This window comes from Acomys russatus, chromosome 13, assembly GCF_903995435.1.
Source record: "Acomys russatus chromosome 13, mAcoRus1.1, whole genome shotgun sequence".
In the NCBI taxonomy this organism is placed as follows: domain Eukaryota; kingdom Metazoa; phylum Chordata; class Mammalia; order Rodentia; family Muridae; genus Acomys; species Acomys russatus.
In genome coordinates this window covers 69,794,592-69,817,215 of record NC_067149.1, presented here as the reverse complement: position 1 = coordinate 69,817,215, position 22,624 = coordinate 69,794,592, and the positions used below count along the sequence as shown (strand labels likewise).

Here is a 22,624-nt window from a genome sequence, read left to right as displayed (position 1 = left end):
CAACTTCTCCCTGGGACCCTTTTATACCTTCACAGGCTACAGTGGCACCTGGAAGACCTTTTCAAAGTGCAGCTGAACCACCCAGCAAAGAACAGGTTCACTTCAGTGGTTCTTAATTCAAAGCACCTGATGCCCCAACAGAATTTCTTTAAAGGACTCTCCAACTGCCTCGGCTGCCTGCTCTGCTCTCAGCATTGTCTCCTGCATTCGCACGACAGTTCACTTCTCCAGAACAAAGGTGCTCACAATCCTACCAAAATATAGTCAGGTGCGTCTCAGAGCGGCCCATCCTCTGGTACCCATTTCTGTCTTCGTTGGAGTTCCTATTGCTCTGATAAAACATCGTGACCTACATACAGCAACATGGAGAGAAACGTCTCTTCTGGCCACACATTCACATCACAGTCCATCACTGAGGGACATCAGGGGGGAACTCAAGGCAGGAGCTGAAGCAGAGGCCATGGAGGGCGCTGCTTATGGGTCTGCCCATCATGGCTTGCTCTGCCGCCCTTCTCACAGCACCCAGGACCACCAGCCCCTGAGGTGGCACCATCCACAATGCACTGCCCTCACGGCTCGCTCTGCCGCCCTTCTCACAGCACCCAGGACCATCAGCCCCTGAGGTGGCACCACCCACAATGCACTGCCCTCATGGCTCGCTCTGCCGCCCTTCTCACAGAACCCAGGACCATCAGCCCCTGAGGTGGCACCACCCACAATGCACTGCCCTCACGGCTCGCTCTGCCTCCCTTCTCATAGCACCCAGGACCACCAGCCCACAGGATGGCACCACCCACAATGCACTGCCCTCATGGCTCGCTCTGCCTCCCTTCTCATCGCACCCAGGACCACCAGCCCACAGGGTGACACCACCCACAATGCACTGCCCCACATGGCTCGCTCTGCCTCCATTCTCATAGCACCCAGGACCACCAGCCCACAGGGTGACACCATCCACAATGCACTGGACCCAACTACATCAATCAAGAAAACGTACCATAGGCTTGCCCACACTACAATCTGGTGGGGGCACTTTCTCAATTGAGAATCCCTCGGCAATGACTCTAGTATCTGCCAACACGGCCGTTGACTACAGGGAACAGAGGGACCACAGGGAGACTACAGGGTGGGTTTCCTGTCTGCTTCCTTCAGCATTCTACAGTCAGTAAATGCGTTCCTGTGCATATCTGGTTAATTCCTGACACCTGAAATCACCAAATGAAAACTCTAGGGCTATCAAGTCACCAATTTAATATACCCTTAAATGAAGACCTTAAGGTAATGTGACCACAGCAGAGTCAGGCCAGGAAATCAAGAGTTCAGTGCTTGGACAGTTAACGTAGACAGCGCTCAGAACAAGGCCCTCGCCTGGGGAAGTGCAGCACGGTCTCATGCGGTCAGGAAGAGAGCACGGGCGGTGACCTCATGCTGTGAAGATCCATCATATATGTAAACTTCAGGTCTTTGAAACGCTTCATTTTCCCATAACTGGGCGTGTGGTTTTTTAATTCTCAAGCAGAAAACACTCAAGGTCCTGTATCTAGGAAGCAGCCTCGTAGAAAAATGAAAAGGAAGAACTAGAATCAAGTCTAATGACGACATTAATAAACCACTACACGTTCACTCGGAAACTGGCCACCATAAGAGAACCAGCGCAGCTAATAGGCTTGGTCATTCACGGCTTCTGCTGAGAGACCCTGAGCTGACAGCTGCTGGAGAGGAAGCCTTAGCAGCTGGCTGTGTCTGTGACTAATGTTCTAGCACACAACGCTATGACGTGCTTCCTGAGAAGCTGGCAGCCTCCCCTGGTGATGGCCTACTACAACAGGAGCTGCAGAAGGAAGGTCCTGGAAAAAGACGAGGCACACTCCACTGCAGGCGCAGGACGGCCGGACGAGTCTCTGGCATGGCTGAGGCACTGTCCCCTCTGTTCAGTCTGCACACCCGAGGCAGGGCAGGTAAGGGGAGGTGCCCACTGTTTCCTGGCTCTTACACAGCCCTAACTTCTGTGCCCTGGAATTTTCACACTTCCCCACCCAACCTGGTGATGAGACTATACAACAAAAATGACAGGATTCTGCAATACTTCATGTTCTAAAGAGTCAGCTTAGGGCAGTTAAAACCTCTGCTAGCAGAGGCAGCTGGATCTCCGTGAGTTCGAGGCCAGCCTGGACTACAGAGCAAGATCCAAGACAGCCAGAGCTGTTACACAGAGAAAACCTGTCTCAAAAAACAAAGCAAAACAAAACAAAACAAAAGAAAAACACCTGTGCTAGCACGCACCCCATCTTGAACTTAGGACAGCAGGTTTCCTTTCAAACTTGAAAATTAAAAGCCAAATGTTCTGAAATCAAGTGAAAATATTTTTCGTTTTCTTTGTGATGAGTAAGAGCTTTGCTTTCCCTTTTCTGCACTGCCTGTGCATCCCAGAGTAAGTGTATTACTTTAGAACTATGCATACTGGCGCACTTCTTTGGAGACGCGCCTTTCCCTCAGTCCACACATCTGCTGCTGGCATCCTGGAGTAGTTCACAGTTGGCTTCACGCTGTGGACACTGCAGAAATCCAGCCACCACCCTCGTCATTTTTACAAAAGAAGAAACTGGTTCCTGTTTCACGGACTGTACGTATTCAGAAGACACACGTGTTAGCTAACTTAGGGTAAAAGGCATGGATTGGCGCATCCTGTCCTGCAGGAGAGGTGAGTGCCTAACCCAAGCACTTACCTGGGACAACCTCAGCCACAGAGCAGCAGGGAGAGGTGACAATGGTCCAGCCTCACTGACACCCTTCCTCCTACAACGACTTGTAAAAGCAAAGTACTTCCCTCAAAAAGCAACCAGCCTTCATTTCCCTAATTGATCTTTGGATGCTCCTTTCACAGCCGGCGTACTTTACCACGGCCATCAGCGATCTGAAGCCAGTGTCACAGAAAGTCAACTGAAAGTGCTGCTTTCCAGTTCACCCCAGACTAAAGGAGGGGACTACACTCTTCAGCAAGCCCCTCATTGAGCATGCTCAGGGCTGGCTCACCTGCAGCTCTCGGTATCTGGCTTGGAAGGACACGACATCTTGCTCCTTTTCTTTCAGGAAGTCTTTCTCCAGGACACTGTGTTTCTCCATCAGCGATTCCACGTCCTACGAGGAACCAAGACAAGCTCTGCTGTAGGCTTAATTTTTTTATTTAATATATTTTATTAACAACTTAGTAAACGAGCATATGTCACTTATAGCCCAACTAACCAAAACAATAGGAAAAGAGGATTAAAGAACACAATAGTAAAACCGTAAGGATATCAGTTTTGAGGAATGATTTTTTGGCGTAATCAGTAGGATTTTTTTTTTTGTTGTTGTTGGAACTTGGAGTAAGCAGAACCCAGAGAATCAATAGGAACCAGAGTTCCAAAGCCTTTTTTTTTTTTTTTTTGAGCCTTTTTTTTTTTTTTTTTTTTTTTTAGGAGCATCTCAATGAATAGTCAAAACTAACAGAAGTCTCTAAAAGCCCCGCCTCCAGCTCTGGGCTCATTTATATATCTCCTCCCAGAGTCTGTTCACAGGATGTTTTTAGTTGGCAACAATTAAGCTCCTGCATGAGGTGGTTGCTCTTTTAGTGGATTAACATTACCTGTTTTCTCACAAGACCGTTCCAATCCCACACTTGGGATCCTAAAAAACAGGTTTCTCTCTCCTTTACTCTGAAGTGTGCCATGGCAAAAACACTCTCTCAATAAACAGAAAATATTTGTCAAGGAAGGAAATCAGGGAACATGGCTTAACAGCTAAGAATAATGCATGCATGAAATTGCTGAAGCTAACTATAATTTCTAGACCAATAGTGAATATTGACAGAACACTAACAGGAGTGGCTGGAGAAGGGGCTTGGAGGTGAAGTGCTCGCTGTGCAAACATGAGGACCTGAGTGCAGACACCCCGCAGACACCCCACTGACACGCCGCAGACACTCCCACAGACACCCCAGACACCCCACAGACACCCCCACTGACAGCCCGCAGATACCCCGCAGACACCCCCACAGACACCCCGCAGACACCCCACAGACACCCAACAGACACCGCAGACACCCCACTGACACCCCGCAGACACCCCACTGACACCCCAGACACCCCCCAGACACCCCCACAGACACCCCCACTGACACCCCCACTGACACCCCCACTGATACCCTATAGACACCCCACAGAACCCACACACACACCCTAGACACCCCCAGACACCCCACTGACACCCTACAGACACCCCACAGACACCCCCACACCCCCACTGACACCCGACACCCCCACAGAACCCCACACACACCCCATAGACATCCCCATAGACATCCCCACAGACACCTCCATTGACACCCCAGACACCCCCACAGACACCTCAGACACCCCCACAGATACCAAACCGACACTCCCACAGATACCCCACAGACACCCCCACATGCCCACATAAAAGCCAAGTGTGTCCATGAGCATCTGTAACTCTAGGGACAGGGGTGTCCACTATACCACGGTGTCCATCTTAGTGGAGAGTGAGCCAGAGTGAGGTCAGAGTGGACAAAGGGTAGATAGAGGAAAGCTTCCCAATGCTGACCTCTGACCTCCACAGGAGAGCACATGAGCATGTCCTCCTACATGCATACAGCCATGTACACAGATACACACCATAAACACAAAACAAATAACAAGAGAATCACACCCAATACAATGAACAAAACCCACTCTCTCTAAGTACTGTCCATGATCGGGCTAAGATGGACAAATGGACAGACAACATATGCACTAATGGATGCAGAGATGACAACACGGATTGATGGACGCAGAGATGACAACACGGATAGGTAGATGGTAAGTGATAGAAGATAGGTAGACAGACTGACAACCAATGGGAGGACAGAAGAGAGCTGAGAGCATGTGCCAGTCTCTTCCCTGAACACTCATGTTCACAGGAGTACCTGGCTTCCCACATGCCAAGCCTGGAATCCACATACACAGCACAGCACTGCCTACTCTAAAAGTAAATAACCATAAATCAGACGCAGAAGCCTCAGAGCAGCAGGAAGCAACAAAAGCCGCATCAAAACCTGCGCACACCTTAAAGGCACGTTTGGCCTTTTGGCTCATAAGGGTCTCCTGCAGACACCAAAGCCCCGGGATGCTCAAGTCCCTTATAAAAACAGCATGATATTTTTACAGAGCCTACGCACATCCTGCCACGCACACTAAGTTGTCCCTGGCTATGTAACATATGTACAATATTGTCCTGTTTGTAGAAATGAGGGCATGTAAGCACCTCCCGCACACGTACGTGCATCCGCGAGGATTCCTGATGTATGGCTGACTGAGTTACATGTTGAAGCATCAGTGTGCTCGCCACTGACCAGAGACTTTTGTTCAATGTTTAGTTATTTTATTTATGTACATGTGCATGTGCCTGCATGTATGAATGTGCACTACATGCATACGGAAATCCTTAGAGGCCAGAAGAGGGCATGGAGCTGGAGTTCCAGACAGGTACGGAGTGTCGCGTGGGTACAAACTTGGGTCTGCTTGCAGGAAGAGCAGGTGCTCTGGCCCACTGAGCCAGCTCTCCAAGCCATGCCTAGAGGGTTCTAGTAAAGTGCCCGCACCGCCTGTGTGACCTGACTGACCTGCACCTACAGCTCAGGGCTTGCCAGTCCATCCTGGATTATATCAAGGTGCTAGCACACACTATTCTGCACTCGCAGGCAAACGCACACTCACCTTTTTAATTCTCTGCTTCTCTTCTTCAGATGCTTTGAGTTTAGTCTCCAGACTTGATATTTTTTGCTGCAGCTTAGAGCTGGACACATCGGCTCCCGGGCCCTCGGGCTTGTCCTCCAGCGCAATCGCTCCATGGCTCGTCTCATCCGTTAAGCCGAGTGGGAAAAGTGGGATATTCAGATGTGTGTGCGCTGACTGCTGAATCTAAGCCATGTTAACAAAACACAGACCACACAGAGAAGAGTTAGACCATCCCGCCAGGGAACCGTTCAAAGAGCATGTGAAGCCACATTTGGAATCAAGTTGTAATAAAGCAATGAAGTTATTCCCTCCTGAGTTAATCAACACAAGACGCCGGCGTCGGAAGCCTAGAGGAAGGCCTCGTATGTCCGCAGTACTCACTGCTGTGTGACTGTTAACACACTAAATCCCTTGGCCTCAACGTTCAGAAATGCATGATGGAGCAAAAACACACCTGAGACACAGGCATACTGAGACGCAGACTGAGGGGCCCGTTATAATTAAGCTGCGTCGCAGACTCTCACACTTAGGAGTCACTCCAACTCGTCATCTTCCGGCTAACTACAGGTTACTTAGCACTTTAAAACTGCATTCTGAAATCCTGCCTTCAGCACTCAGGCTGATGTCTGCTCTGCAAGTGTCTGACTGAAGACTCTGTGGCGATGCTGCCTTTGAGGGCTTTACCCTAAAACTGCAACAGATGCTCTTGAGCCTAAAACCAAGTTAGTCCTCCCAAGAAACCAAAGACTACTCTCTTTAAGAATTGTGAAGCTTAACTTTGAATATAAGTTTGAAAAGCAAAAACAATTATTCTTTTTATTATTCTCCTTTAAGTACAAGATTGCCTAAGGAAAGCTAAGTCCATTTTAACACGTAGCACAGTTGTCTACCACAGTAAACCACTGGGGTGACAGAAATGTCACAAGAGCACTAATAGGTTGGATGTTCCTCCTGTGCCATTTCACACATGAAGCGTGAAGACTCAGCTGCAGCAGTGCTCTCGCAGGGAGCTCGCTCTTCGTGCCTTCCTTTCCTCACATCTCCCCAGGAGAAGCAATGGCGCATTTGTTTTCCATTTGTTGTCTGTGTGCAGATGTCTGCGCGTGCATGCGCTGCCAGCACAACTCGGAGGCACCAGTTACCCTGCAGCTGCCTGGTGTGGGTGTTGAGCCCAACTTGGGTCCCCTGCAGGAGCACTACACACTCTGGACTGCTGCTCCCTCCCGGGCGCCCCAGTGGTACTCACCCAGGCGGCTGAAGCCTGCGTACAGGGTGGGCTGACAGCCACGCTGAGGACGTCTGTACCAGTCTTTAATGTCACTGGCTGTTGAAGAATGAGCCCTTCCAGCTGTCTTGTTTTGTTTTGTTGTTTTGTATTTCAAGACAGGGTTTCTCTGTTAGCTTTCTTTTTTTTAATCTAGTGGCCTCTGGGCCCCGTAAATGGAGCTGCCGGCCTGAGTACCTCATCAATTGTAACAAATGAGACTCAAAGCAAACTTGTTACGGTACCTAAAACTTTTGTATTCATTTCACAAAACAGTATTAAAATCAGTATCAAAATCAGAATATTGTATCTACTTATTACAAAAATACTTCTTTTGGAAAATTTTATTTTAACAAGTCATAGGAGCATGAATTAAGTCAGGGTGCAGCTTCTGTCGGCAAGCCTCCTGAATGCGCCTGCGCTCACCTGAGCTTTTGGGATGGTCTGACTCACAAGGCTGCTGTCTGCACGTGTGTCATCTGGTGAGGAGATGATGGCATCTGAAGGGAGGTGGCCAGTGGGTGGAGACGAGTGGTCATGGTCCAGGATGAGCTCAGGCGAAGTTGGTGAGAGGCCCACCCCGGATACTGAAGACAGAACACAGGGTGAGGTTAGAGCCTAACCACAGACAGGTCGGGCAGACAGGAAAGGGTACGGGGGGGGGGGGGGGGGGGGGGGGAGGCGAGAGTGGGCTTGCAAACCCTTCCCTATCCATGTCTGAAACCCAAAGGACTGTTTCTGATTTACACATGATGTTTCCACAGGTAACAGCCAAGTCTACAAGAGATGCTTACTTCCTACCAGAGGAAACAGCCAACTTCAGCCACAGCCACTCACGAGCCCAGGAAAGCTGGCCCGCCTTTCTAAGGGGCTCTGGCCTAGCTGTTGAGGCAGGAGGCCTGGGGAGACACTGCCCCACACTAGTGACCCCAGCTCTGGTACAGCATGGTCAACAGCTAAGCATTCATTATGGCAAAACACAGGTGAAGGGAGGACTGCATAAAAATCTGGGCGTTCCCCTCCAAGCTAAAGTCAATTTTCACTTACTGGATTATTTCCACAACATTAATACAATTATCTCCATAATAAACCATCATTATATTGTGATTAAGGTTCACATTAAGAGGGTTCAGAAGCAGTGGTTGACATGTACAGAAAGGACAAAAATACAAATAAGAGCAAAACATTTATGTCATTTCATTTTTAAATGCTTCCAAAAATTCAAATGAATCTAATGTTTTGAAACATAAGAAGTCATCTTTAGCAGTCAGCTCCTTCACACACACACACACACACACACACACACATGCGTACACACTCGTGCACACACACACACACACACCAGCCTAACTGCAATGACCTTTATTCCACATTGGCATCAGTAGCTCTGTCCGTGTGGGTCCTACCACAAACTGAAGATGGTTCACAATGGAAATTGCGTGCTCCCCTGAGAAAGACAGTAAATGCTAATGAACTGGATGCACAGATCTGACTGTTACTTTAAAGAACTGCTTAATTATCTTATGTAAACTTTTATTATATCTAACAATATTACATTGGTTTTTTAAAAGAGTACATTACACACTAGAGAAGAGGGGTAGAGATTCACACATACACACACACACACACACACACACACAGTAACCACACAGGAAATTCTCAAAATAACACTAATTTTTAAAAAGGGAAATCATTTAGCTGCAGAACGAACTTCTTTCTAAACCTAAATCAGTGTGTGCATGTACATGTGTGTGTGCATGTAACTGTGATAATGTCTCTGTAAATGTGTATATGTATCTCTGTGTACCTCTGTGTATTGTGTATGTGTGTGTGTCTATGAATTTCTAATTGAAATACAAAGAGGTATTTCAATTTCTTTCATCTCAAATACTAAAAGGTTCAAGTTTGGACTTGGCATATATTTTTCATTTTTTCCTCAAATCCTACATATGATTAAAGTGAACTCTCTTTAAAAAAGTCCAAAGATTCCAATTTCTAATTCCAAATTTTAACTGATAACAAACATATTAATGAACTCTGAAAGGCATGACCAAAAGTCCTGTCTAGGAAGAAGGAGCCCTCCTGGTGACTGAGAGCTGGGCCTGGCACCAGAATGTCAGACCAAGCTCAGAACAGCCTTCTTCCCGCCCCCCCACCTCCCCTCCCCCCTATTGTCTTCTCTGAAGAAGACAAAGCTGCCAGTGCAGGCCTGTATGGACGCTCAGCTGGGGCTATTATTTCAGAACAAAGTGTCACCCTTGAGCTGGCTAGCCTATGTCAACTTGACACAAACTGTAGTCACTTGGGAAGGCAGAGCCTCAGTGGAGCCTGAATTGGCACCTGCTGTAGCTAGTCAGGCCTTTCAGTGAAGGACAGGGACACCAACCCACCCAAAACACCTTCAACCCCACCAATGACTGGCCCAACTTGAGTCACATGCCATGAGAGACCACCCACCATGACACTACTGATAATACCCTGCTATACTTGAAGACAGAAGCTGTCATCTGAAAGGCTTCACACAGAAGCTGATGGAAACGCATGCAGAGACCCAAGGCCAAACGTGAGTGGGAGCTCGGGGGATCTTAGTGGGAAAGGGGGTAGAAAGGATTGAAAAGAGCCAGAGAGGTCAAGGACACCACAAGAAAACCTACAAAATCAGCCGACCTGGGCCTGCAGGGGCTCACAGAGAGCATGCATGGGAAAGACCTAGCCACCCACACATAAGTGACAGGTGTACAGCTTAGTCCTCATGGGCAACCTCTTCCAGCAGGAGCAGGGGCTGCCTCTGACTCTGCTGTCTGCCTTTGGATTCCTTCCTGCTAACTGGACGCCTTGTCCAGCCTCAACAGAGGAAGATGTGGCCAGTCTTACTACATCTTGAAATGCCAAGGTGGGTTGATTACCATAGGAGGCCTCCCCTTCACTGAGAAGAAAAGAAGGGAGGCATAGGGGGAGGGGAGGGGAGGGGAAGGGAGGGGCTGGGAGGAGAGGAAGGAGGAGAAGTTCTGATCAGGTTGTAAATTAAATTAATTAATTGATGAAAATAAATAAAATTAAAAAAAAAAAAAAAAAAAAAACAAGGAGGCTGGAGGGCACAGGCACCACCACCTCACACCCTGTTGGTTTGTGTGATGTGACCACCTCACGCCCTCTTGGTTTATCTTGTGTGTTCTGATACTAATTGTTGACTCATGAGACCTAGTTACTGCCCTGAACCTTTCCTCATGGTTGGCTGAGTAAATGCACCAGGCGAGGCAGAAGGAAGCAAGGAGGAGAATCTCACCACGAGATAAGAAAAGAGCCAGCACGTGGGCTCAGAGGAAAACTGCAGTTCCTCATGGAAAGAGATGGAGAACATTAGCAAGGATCTCGGTTACAGACGGGAGGTCGACCAGATAGACATTATTAGAGCGGGATGGAGACTGGGAGCTATTGGAGGACAGCTTAGGAGGTAACACGTGCCTTGCCCCAGGGAAAGGTTTACTCTAAGACACATCAGGGGTCAGGGTTTCACTGATTGCTAGCGGGCTAGAAAATACCACTGTAATAATAATTAACCTAATAACGACCATTTACTAGGCATACTCCTAAATTAACCACAACACTTTCCCTTCATAGGCACACTTCCTCGGCGGTTTGTAGCCCATCTCCGCCTTCCGCACTCCCACCTGGGCCCAGGCCCTGCAGTCCCTGGGTGCGTGCTAACCCCACTGGCCGTCCACTTCCTTTAACCACTTCCAGCCCACCCTCAAATCTCCTCTTGTCCATGGAGCAATGACAACCCAGTGGCCATGCTGAGCAGCGCCATGCACTCACCCGATTCCCACAGGGGTCCATCTAGACGGGCACACCGCAGTCAACCATCACTTCACGGAGCCCAGACCGGCCTCATGCTTTGCTCCTGCTACACAGACACTGGATCTGCCAAGCCAGTGGTAGCTCGTCCAGTCCTCTATGCTAACACCCACAGCTCTGCCACACTGTCCAGCGCCTCTGTGACATCACAGTCCCACTGCCGGGACACAGCCAGCCTGGGAAGTCAGGCCAGCCTTCCAGTGTAAACCGCAGCAAGCAGCAAGTCACAGGAACTCTGCTGGGTCGCTGTTCCCACTTGCAGAAGCAGCGAGATGCTTACTTAGATGGGCTGACAGATGCAGCACTGAGCTGAGCCGAGGTGCAGGGTGTGTTGAGTAAGCAGAGCCCTGAATGGGAGCCAGGACAGTATAGTCTTCCCACACAGTGAGGACCAGCTTTCCCAGGATCATCCTGCTGTCCTATTATCCACTTAACCGCAGGGTAGCCCTAATTACCTGACTTCAGCCAAGACTATTACTGCATGTCTAGGAAATAGTGACCTCAAAACATGCAGCAAAATTTGAGATATATACAAAGCAGTAATTAGGAATGTAGATATGTATACATATATATACATTTTAGGACCTTTTATATAAACCAATTAATTACTTTCCCAGATCACACTAAAGAAATAGAAAACTTAGAGTGGGATATGGAAACTGAAAGGAATAATACAGGTACTGAAGATTAATAAAATAATTGGTCTATTTTTTAAATTCTGGATTCACAATGGCTAAGAATAGCAGCTGATCTGTTCTAGACTCACTTTGTAGACCAGGCTGGCCTCGAACTCACAGCGATCTACCTGCCTCTGCCTCCTGAGTGCTGGGATTAAAGGCGTGCACCACCACTGCCCAGCTCATCTTTAGACTTCTATGTAATTTAGAATTTTTAGCAATCACAAGGTTTTTTTCACCCAAGAGCAAAAACTACATAACACCAATGCTCTGAAACGAAAACTTTATTCATATGAACACATCATTCAAAAGTAAATGTGTAAAGACAAGAAGAAGGGGTGTGCGAGATAGCTCAGAGGACAGCGCCTGCTGCCAAGCCTGGCAGCCGGAGTTCAATCCCCAGCACAGGTATGGAAGGAGGACAGAACAAAGTTCCCCAAGGTCTCCTCTGATCTACATACGTATGCACACAAGCACGCGTGTGCACACACGTGCACACACACACAAATAATGTACTTTTTAAAGGCAGTTTTTCAAAAAGCTTGTAGACAAAAGATTCTTTAAAAATAAAGTAAAAGATGTAATTAAATTAGTGAGCAAATCTAAAAGCATACTAAGGAAGCAGTACCTACGAATAGCAGCTTTACACGGGAGTGAGTGTTGTTCCTGAACACTCCCCTAAGTCACCGAGAGGAAGATGGCACCGCTGTATCCGACACTGAATACTGAGTAAGAAGGAGGATGCCAGCTGCTCCATGTCCGTTAACCTGACGAAGGCAGAAGCCAACTTGGCCAGACAGAGAGCTCAGAGAGCAGCACCCACCAGGGAAGACAGAGGTCCTCCCATTCCCACCAGGGAAGACAGAGGTCCTCTCGTTCCCACCACGGGCCTCACACCATAATTTACTCCATACAGCACCAAGACAGGCTTGATATAGTGTAGATGTTTACAAAGTGAAAAACATACCTAGGAATACTCAGCCTGGAGGCAACATGCAGCCTAACACCAACTATGAACTTACCCCAAAGGCTATGAGGACCTTTGGCATGAGGGCGTGTGTGTGTGCAGGTTACCTCAACTGCACCCCAGTCAAGCATGAGCCCTGTAGATGACAGCATTCTGGTCCAACGTCAGGAGGCTGGCTACCCCCTGGAAAAGTCAGTAACAAAAGGAACTACTATTTTCGGCACAACAAGATACTTTGTAAATTCAGCAAGCAATGTGAAGAAAGCAAATAGTCTCAGAAGATACAAAGGGAAGCTCAGGCCGAGGCAAAAATAGTCCTGGAATTGTAGTGAGCCCAACACCAGGCAGGTGCCGTGCTTCCTTGGTTAAAGTACAGCTCAGTGTGATCCGCACACCACACCAACAGGCTTTCTAGTGAGGCGAGGCAGATAGAAAGCACACATCCCATGAAGAAGTAGCGACTGGGAATCCCAGTGAGTGAGAAGCTTGACACAGCCGAGGAGGTGAGAACACCCTGGAAGAGATGCGCCCATGGGAGACAGTACAGCGCAGACGTGGCGCATCAAGTCACTGAGGCCAGAACAGCGAGCTGGTCAGCCTGTGGACACAAAGAAATCCTTCATAAGATCAAAGACTTGGGGGCTTAAGAGACAGCTGTGCAGTTAGGAGCACCTGCTGATCTTTCAGAGGATGACTTCAATTCCCAATACCTGTGATGTAGCCCACGGCCACTTCCTGTTCCAGAGAACACAGCACCCTCCTCTGGCAAACACAGGCACTTGCACATGTGTGCGAGAACACACAAACACGAAGTAAAAAAACTAAATAAAAAAATTTAAAGACAAAGATTGAAATATCTAAAACCAAGATCATATAAAAGTTAGACTAAAACTAGTGAGGTTATGGTGTCATATACAGAAGAGTGCTTAATGTCCAGTTATTAAAAGGTAAAAGCTGAGTCATTACAAAATATACAAAACTGTTCTCCTTATCAAAAATTATCTTCAAACCGCAACAATTGCCAAGTTACAAAAGGATATATGCAAACGTAGCACAAACACAGCCTATTAGTCTTAATATGTAAAGGACTTTAAAGTGGGCAAAAAATTGAAAGGTTTTACAAAGCACAGATGAAGCAAGTGAGATTAAAAAAAGAACAGACAGCCTTAGAGTTGCTCAGCAGCAAAGACTGGAGCAGGAGGAAGAGCGAGCAGCTGCTGGGCCTGAGGGGCAGAGAGGTGGGACTTCTGTGGGAGGACAGAGGGGGACGTGTCCCGTCTCTCGGCATCGGCCTCAGGGACTTCTGAACCTCACTAACAGTTCACACACTCAACATAAAGAATATGCAGGCAATGAGCAGGAAACAGGGGCCTGAACCCTAAAACAGACTTCAAAGAACAACAGAAAGTAAGCTGCCCATCCTGCAAGTGACCGTCCTCGTGTCCCTCCCCTCTGTGACCTGGGAGGACCTGGCTCGCAGGTCTCAAGGTAAGAACCCAGGCTGGGACTGAAGCAGAGGGCATGAAGTAATGCGACTGCCTGCCTGCCTGCCCTGGCTTGACCAGCCTAGGCCACCTGCGCAGAAACGGTGCCACCCATAGTGGGCCAGGCCCTCCCACATCAGTTAGTCATCAAGAAAACGTGCCACAGATACAGCCGCAGGCCAACCTGACGGACGGCATCTCTCAAGTGGGGTTCCCTTTTCCCAAGTGTGTCAAGGTGACAACTGAAGGTAAGTGGGACAGCGCCCTACTTACACTGCAAGGTGGAGGCACCGTCACACGTTCCACTGGGACACAGCCTGTATGCCTTCAGTGTCAGAAAGTCACAAATGAATACTGAGACAGAAAAGTAATGGAAGATGAAGGAAGAAAAGAAGAAACATAATAACAGAAAAGCAAGCTGAGCTGGCCACTGTGGGGAAGGACACGGCATCAGTGTGACTTACGGTCACCTCTCATACGCCCGACAGCCAAACAGAGGTGGAAAATAGCAATATGGAAGGGGTAGACATGTGAAGGATTTTAGGCCAACCTGTGTGGGTCACAACCCTTTGGGCTTTGCATATCAGATATTTATATTACAATCCATAACAACAGCAAAATTACAGCTATGAAATAGCAACAAAAATACCTTTATGGCTGGGGTCACCACAATACGGGAAACTGTACTAAAGGGTTGTAGTGTTAGGAGGGTTGAGAAGCACTGATGTTGCTGAAAAGTGTAGGACTGAACATACAAATAACATCTGTGTGTGTGTGTGTGTGTGTGTGTGTGTGTGTGTGTGTGTGGTACAAAAATGTAAGTACATCTATGTGGACAAAGAGATAGCAGAGAACAAAGCTTTTCCATCCAGCATCACAAAGGGTTGGAGAGAAAACGCAACAGAAGTTCTGCCAGCCATTCATCAGGCAATGTTCTACCAGTTCACCCAAGCTCTGGCTGTAGCTGGAAGGTATCCTGCACAGAGACCCCACACTAGAAGCTCTGGCTGTAGCTGGAAGGTATCCTGCACAGAGACCCCACACTAGAAGCTCTGGCTGTAGTTGGAAGGTATCCTACAGCAGAGACCGACCCCACACTAGAAGCTCTGGCTGTAGCTGGAAGGTATCCTACAGCAGAGACCGACCCCACACTAGAAGCTCTGGCTGTAGTTGGAAGGTATCCTACAGCAGAGACCCCACACTAGAAGCTCTGGCTGTAGCTGGAAGGTACCCTACAGCAGAGACCGACCCCACACTAGAAGCTCTGGCTGTAGCTGGAAGGTATCCTACAGCAGAGACCCCACACTAGAAGCTCTGGCTGTAGCTGGAAGGTACCCTACAGCAGAGACCAACCCCACACTAGAAGCTCTGGCTGTAGCTGGAAGGTATCCTACAGCAGAGACCCCACACTAGAAGCTCTGGCTGTAGCTGGAAGGTATCCTACAGCAGAGACCCCACACTAGAAGCTCTGGCTGTAGCTGGAAGGTATCCTACAGCAGAGACTGACCCCACACTAGAAGCTCTGGCTGTAGCTGGAAGGTACCCTACAGCAGAGACCCCACACTAGAAGCTCTGCCTGTAGCTGGAAGGTACCCTACAGCAGAGACCAACCCCACACTAGAAGCTCTGGCTGTAGCTGGAAGGTATCCTACAGCAGAGACCCCACACTAGAAGCGTGTAGTAGTACGATGGTTCTCCACCTGTGGGCCACAACCCCGGGGTGGGGGGGGTCATATATCAGATATCCTACATATCAAATATTTGCACTATAATGTATAACAGTAGAAAAAATACAGTTATGAAATAGCAGCAGAGATAATTTCATGGCTGGGGTCACCACAACAGTGAGGAGCTGTATCAAGGGTCGTGGCGTCAGGAAGGGTGAGAGCCACTGCCCTAGCAGATACGGGTTCACTACGGACACTCTCATTACACAGTTGTTCCAAGAGGAGAAAGGGAGGCGGTGCAGACGGGACTGTGGCAGCTGGTAGCCATCGTCTCTCCTGAATCTGTGACAGCGACCACAGAGCGACCAGGGACAAGGAAACACACTGGAGAACACGATTAACATCCAGTGTGTCCTGTGCCGGGACAGAGACACCTGATGAGTTCTTGAGAGTCTCCGAGCAGCAATCAGCTTTTCTCCACGGGAACCCGCTCCCTTTTGTGAAGCTCAAGAGCACTCAAGATACGGCAGCGGGGCGTCGAGGCACAGCACGTGAAGGGGTGTCAGGGGTGCCCCTAGCCCGATGAGCTGAGCTGCACGGTACAATGAGAGAACCAACTCTCACAAGTTGTCCTCTGACCTCCACATGCCCTGTGGCACAGACACGCATTGAAACAAACACACACAGTAAGTAAATAACAAACAAAGCAACATATGATAGATATATACACACACACACTTAGATAAGACAGGCTAGATCAATAGATTGATACATCAATAGATGATAGACAGACAGACAGACATGATAGATAGGATACATAAGATAGGCTGGATCGACAGATAGATAAGAGAGTTGATAGATGGATGGATAGACAGATGGACAGATGGACGGGACGGATGAACAGATGGACGAACAGACAGACAGATGATATAAAAAGTAAAAGGGTCAAGGAAAAACTGTAAGAGACAGTTCATCCGAAGGAGGGAAAGGGACTGATGCAGGGAAAAGCAGGGTGTGGACTGCCAACTGCAACTCAGCTGACAGCACAAAATTTGAGAGGAAAATCGGGGCGAGAAGCAGGAAGAGCCGACTCCAGACTGACTGTGCACAAGGAGGCTGGAGTGCGCGCACGGGGGTCAATGTAGACAGGACACTGCCCACAGAAGTGTAAGTGCATTGTAGGAATGGAGAACCGTCCAGAAGGGGAGAAGCCAGAGAACATTCCAGAAGGGGAGAAGCCAGAATAAGGAACCAGATGCCCCAAAAGACCTGACTGTGCTGTGGACCTGAGGATCCCTGAGCCGTCAGACCAGTGTACACTTGTCACACAGTAAGAAAACACCTGACTGAGCATCCCTGAGCCATCAGAACAGTGTACACTTGTCACACAGTAAGAAAATACAAGTATGTGTGTACATTCATGCATACATACATGCATGTATACATACGTACATGTACATACATACATGCATAAATATGTACATACGTATGTACGTGTGTGTGTGTGTGTGTATATATATATATATATATATATGCAAATCTGAAGACAAAGAAGCCAGGGCATGGGTATTACAAGGCCATGGATGAGAGGTCCTAAGGATGAGAACTTGGTTGGCAGAGATGGAAATGGGGCTGAGACAAGAAACGGAAAAGCACCTGACACTCCCACCAGGCTGCACTCTGTGCTTGGCGACAGGACACAATAAACAGCACCACACCAAGAACTGACCACTGTCATGAGAGGAAGCAAGCACTGGGCTGCTGCCCACACAGAGTCCATGCACTGGATAAAGCTCTAACGGGCTTGGTCACTACACGAGAAGCATCTGACTCAGCTGTGTAAAAATATATCTCAATACTGGTTTTTCCAATTTGAAAACATCAATTAACTGTAATATTCAATGCGCAAAGCCTAGCATAGAAATGTTAATATTACTTACCAAATAAGAACAGCCACCGTGAGTTACAGGCTTGCAAAACACAGATTTAAGCAGCTTAAAGGAAACTGACATGTAGCTCTGAAAGTGAATTTCCAGTAAATCTTCGCACGTAAGTAAAACATAATTATAAAACAAAGAGCTAAAATTTCTCTAAATGATTCGCAGAAGAGTCGCACATGGACCTTGAAAATGTAAATTTACATATAAATTTCAATCCACGTAGAAAGGCTTGCAGCACACTGTGCTATGTGGGTTGTTAAACTACAAAAAAGTCTTAATTGGCATTTTTAACAGGCAAAACAATGAACAGCTTTCCTAATATGACCGGTTAAATATCTGTACTTTGAAACTTGGAAATGTTCCCTTGTATGGAAACTAAAATTACGTTTCCCCATATTGAGAAAGTCTGACTGCCAGTTGTCATCAATCTGAATAAGGCCACGACCACATTGCACTCTCAGCACTGCTCTTCTGTTTCCTGGGTGACCCAGGCTGTGTGCAATGACTCTAACAGAGGCAGAGAAACGAAGTAACTTGAAAGAAAAGAGCAGTTCACACCACGGTGTCCTCCTCACTACAGAACAGGAGCTGTGTTCACACCATGGTGTCCTCCTCACTACAGAAGACAGGAGCTGTGTTCACACCACGGTGTCCTCCTCACTACAGAAGACAGGAGCTGTGTTCACACCATGGTGTCCTCCTCACTACAGAAGACAGGAGCTGTGTTCACACCATGGTGTTCTCCTCAGTACAGAAGACAGGAGCTGTGTTCACACCATGGTGTCCTCCTCACTACAGAAGACAGGAACTGTGTTCACACCATGGTGTTCTCCTCACTACAGAACAGGAGCTGTGTTTACACCATGGTGTCCTCCTCACTACAGAAGACAGGAGCTGTGTTCACACCATGGTGTCCTCCTCACTACAGAAGACAGGAGCTGTGTTCACACCATGGTGTCCTCCTCACTACAGAAGACAGGAGCTGTGTTCACACCATGGTGTCCTCCTCACTACAGAACAGGAGCTGTGTTTACACCATGGTGTCCTCCTCACTACAGAAGACAGGAGCTGTGTTCACACCATGGTGTCCTCCTCACTACAGAAGACAGGAGCTGTGTTCACACCATGGTGTCCTCCTCACTACAGAAGACAGGAGCTGTGTTCACACCATGGTGTTCTCCTCAGTACAGAAGACAGGAGCTGTGTTCACACCATGGTGTCCTCCTCACTACAGAAGACAGGAACTGTGTTCACACCATGGTGTTCTCCTCACTACAGAACAGGAGCTGTGTTTACACCATGGTGTCCTCCTCACTACAGAAGACAGGAGCTGTGTTCACACCATGGTGTCCTCCTCACTACAGAAGACAGGAGCTGTGTTCACACCATGGTGTCCTCCTCACTACAGAAGACAGGAGCTGTGTTTACCACATAGCCATGACATATGAGTATCTATTCATTTTTGCTTTACTATAGTATTTTACAGGAAATAAATACATATCTTATTTTTTAAAGATGTATTTATTTATTAACTATACAGTGTCCTGACTGCATGTACGCCTACACACCAGAACAGGGCACCAGATCACATCATAGATGGTTGTGAGCCACCATATATTTGCTAGGAACCGAACACAGGACCTTTGGAAGAACAGGCAGTGCTCTTAACCTCTGAGCCATCTCTCCAGCCCACATCTCTGATTTACACCCAATAAAATCCAAGATGACATTAAGATTAGGAGACTCTAAGTAGTATTATCATGAGCATCAGCACCTCTTTTTCAAAGCAGAAAAGGTAAAAGCCTACAACGCAATCACTGTAAACAGAGGCTGACATTATTTGGTTCCATGCAGATGAGATGTTCTTTTTTCCCAAAAATGCACATGGACTTTATTAATTTATAATAAATTAGAACTGTTTATTATAAAGTAAGAACAGTTATAAAACAATCAGTAAAGCCATATGTAAAGGATACACTTAAAATTTTTAACTCAGTTGTATTTGACAACCTTGAAGAAAATGGTATCTAGGTGACTCTAAAGTTTTGTACCTAAATTATTTTTCATCATATCCTTAAGTAGGAAGTGCAGGCCATGAAACCAAGGGATGTGAACTGACCATCTGCACAGTCTGTGGACATAAGATATCTAGAACTCACTCACTGGCACGGTTCCGGTGGAGGGCAGGAGCACTCTCCAGCCATGGCCCTGCACTCTGGCACACAACAGCCTAGCAAGAGCCTCACACTCAGACCCTAAAGGAGAGAGTCTCACACTCAGGCCCTAAGGGAGAGAGCCTCACACTCAGACCCTAAGGGAGAGAGTCTCACACTCAGGCCCTAAGGGAGAGAGCCTCACACTCAGACCCTAAGGGAGAGATTCTCACACTCAGGCCCTAAGGGAGAGAGCCTCACACTCAGACCCTAAGGAAGAGAGTCTCACACTCAGGCCCTAAGGAAGAGAGCCTCACACTCAGACCCTAAGGGAGAGAGTCTCACACTCAGGCCCTAAGGAAGAGAGCCTCACACTCAGACCCTAAGGGAGAGAGTCTCACACTCAGACCCTAAGGGAGAGAGCCTCACACTCAGACCCTAAGGGAGAGATTCTCACACTCAGGCCCTAAGGGAGAGAGCCTCACACTCAGACCCTAAGGAAGAGAGTCTCACACTCAGGCCCTAAGGAAGAGAGCCTCACACTCAGACCCTAAGGGAGAGAGTCTCACACTCAGGCCCTAAGGGAGAGAGTCTGACACTCAGGCCCTAAGGGAGAGAGTCTCACACTCAGACCCTAAGGGAGAGAGTCTTACATAATTTTCACAGCAACATTTCCTCACTTTCAGTTAACTGAGGTAAGGCATTAGCAGACTGAGAGAGAGAAGGGTTTTTCTTTCTTAGTTTTTTCCCCCTTCTTTTTGTTAACTTTATTATTATTTTTTTCTTCCCAGCAGATAAGCTAGGTACTGAGCTAAACCACACACAGAAAGAAATTCAGTCAGCTAAACTGGACATTAATGAAAATAAATAAGGAACACTCAAGCACAAACTCAGTAAAGGAACTAACAAAGAGAGAGAATCAAATTTTGCCAAACCTGCCCTGCAGCCCAGCAGGAGGGAGACCCTGCCCTGCAGTCCAGCAGGAGGGAGACCCTGCCCTGCAGCCCAGCAGGAGGGAGACCCTGTCCTGCAGCCCAACAGGCACTGACCAGAAGGGGAGAGGAGAGGAAGGAGAAGAGGCAAAGAAAGGACAGGGGGGAGGCAGGAAGCACTTAGCCACTTAATGCCCAAGTGGACAAGGTGAGACATGGGGACAGCAGAGGGAGAGCGGAGGACTGGCGAGGCAGGGAAAGATAAAAAGAGAACGCAAAAAGAACGCAAAATATAAATAACTCAATGGGCAGGGTTTGCCTCAGATCAAATGATGACAGGAACTTAGCTGAGTGAAGGCTTTCGTCAGGATGGCTGTGTCCTACAGGAAGCCAGCACCCTCTGTGGCTAGTGCCCTGCAGCCTCGCTGTCCTGCCCCTCTGACAGGCTTTCCTGTCCTTGTGGCTGCCTCGGGATGAGCACTAGTCCAACCCAACAGTCTCTGCTAGCTCACTAGCACGTACGTGTCCTAAGGCAGCTCTGCTAGCTCACTAGCGTGCACGTGTCCTAAGGCAGCTCTGCTAGCTCACTAGCGTGCACGTGTCCTAAGGCAGCTCTGCTAGCTCACTAGCGTGCACGTGTCCTAAGGCAGCTCTGCTAGCTCACTAGCGTGCACGTGTCCTAAGGCAGCTCTGCTAGCTCACTAGCGTGCACGTGTCCTAAGGCAGCTCTGCTAGCTCACTAGCGTGCACGTGTCCTAAGGCAGCTCTGCTAGCTCACTAGCGTGCACGTGTCCTAAGGCAGCTCTGCTAGCTCACTAGCGTGCACGTGTCCTAAGGCAGCTCTGCTAGCTCACTAGCGTGCACGTGTCCTAAGGCAGACAGCGTTTGGCTTTGTTAATCACTGTGCTTCTGCGCTAACACAATCCATGATTAAACGCTGTGCCCTTGCTTCAATGTGGAGAATACCACGCAAGAACGTAAAGAGATGGGGGAGGAGACCTGTGATGTCATCAGCACACCCCATAGAAGCAAACACTCTGCGTTTCCATCGGTGAACGAGCGATTCTACCGGCAGCAACTTCCTTCAAACAGAAACAAATGGCGCTTTGTGCTCATCTTTAGGATAACAGTAAGGGTGTGGCCGCTGGCTGAGTCTACTGAGGTCCTTGCGAAGGCCCTGCTGGGTGTGGCAGGTGGCCACTGCGTGTCTCCGCCCATGCTGTCAGTCAAACCCAAGTGGCATCTTCTCCAGAGTGACAGAATCACTTTTAGAAATGCAATCGCCTCTGTGTGTATTCATGTATGATGCGTGTGATGTGGGTGTGTACATGACACTGGTGTATGTGTGTGTGTATCTGTGTCTGTGCGTTTGCGATGCGTGTGAGCACTAGGGCGCACAGGTCCAGACTGCCAGAATAACTTTTTACTACTGCTCAGATACAAAACGATGAAGCATCAAAACATCTGCAGACAAGTCTGCACAAGGAACCTCAGACAAGATTTTCACTAGTTCTCCAGAGTTCAAACATAAATATCTACATACACGTATTTCTGTTCTAGTTTCTTAGTATATCAGGCAGTCTCTGTGCTGTTTATCCTGAATTACTTGGCATGGGCCACTACCCAAAACAATCTATCTGAAGTTGTAGACATAAAGCATTCATTGCATTCACCAAAACAGAACAAACCTCAAGACAGCTTCCATGTTAACCTAAAGGAAGGGAGCTTCCGCTGTGAGGACCGGGCCTGGGCTCCTCGCGCATGCGCAGCTCCTTCCCATCTTTTATTTTGAGACAGGGTCTCACTAAGCTGACCAGGTTGGCCTTGAACTCTGTTAGCAAAGCTCCTCCCTCGCCCTGTGCAGAGGCTGATTTTACCAGCCTGCACCGCCAGGCCCAGCGTCAGAAGTTA

General features: G+C 48.1%; 1 protein-coding gene across 2 annotated transcripts in view; it reads right to left on the bottom strand.

The window, feature by feature from the left end:
- Ccdc91 (coiled-coil domain containing 91) overlaps positions 1 to 22,624 on the bottom strand; it is a 174,974-nt gene that overhangs the window by 95,494 nt on the left and 56,856 nt on the right. Inside the window, exons 1-4 of one of the 2 annotated variants that reach the window (XM_051155613.1) lie at positions 8,396 to 8,486; positions 7,462 to 7,622; positions 5,751 to 5,954; positions 3,034 to 3,138 (exon numbers count right to left, since the gene is read on the bottom strand). In XM_051155613.1, coding sequence (XP_051011570.1) covers positions 3,034 to 3,138; positions 5,751 to 5,954; positions 7,462 to 7,622; positions 8,396 to 8,414 — 489 coding nt within the window. In that variant the 5' untranslated portion in view covers positions 8,415 to 8,486. Of the gene's footprint in view, positions 1 to 3,033; positions 3,139 to 5,750; positions 5,955 to 7,461; positions 7,623 to 8,395; positions 8,487 to 22,624 lie in introns of those variants that run through there. The other variant, XM_051155612.1, reaches the window with a different exon arrangement.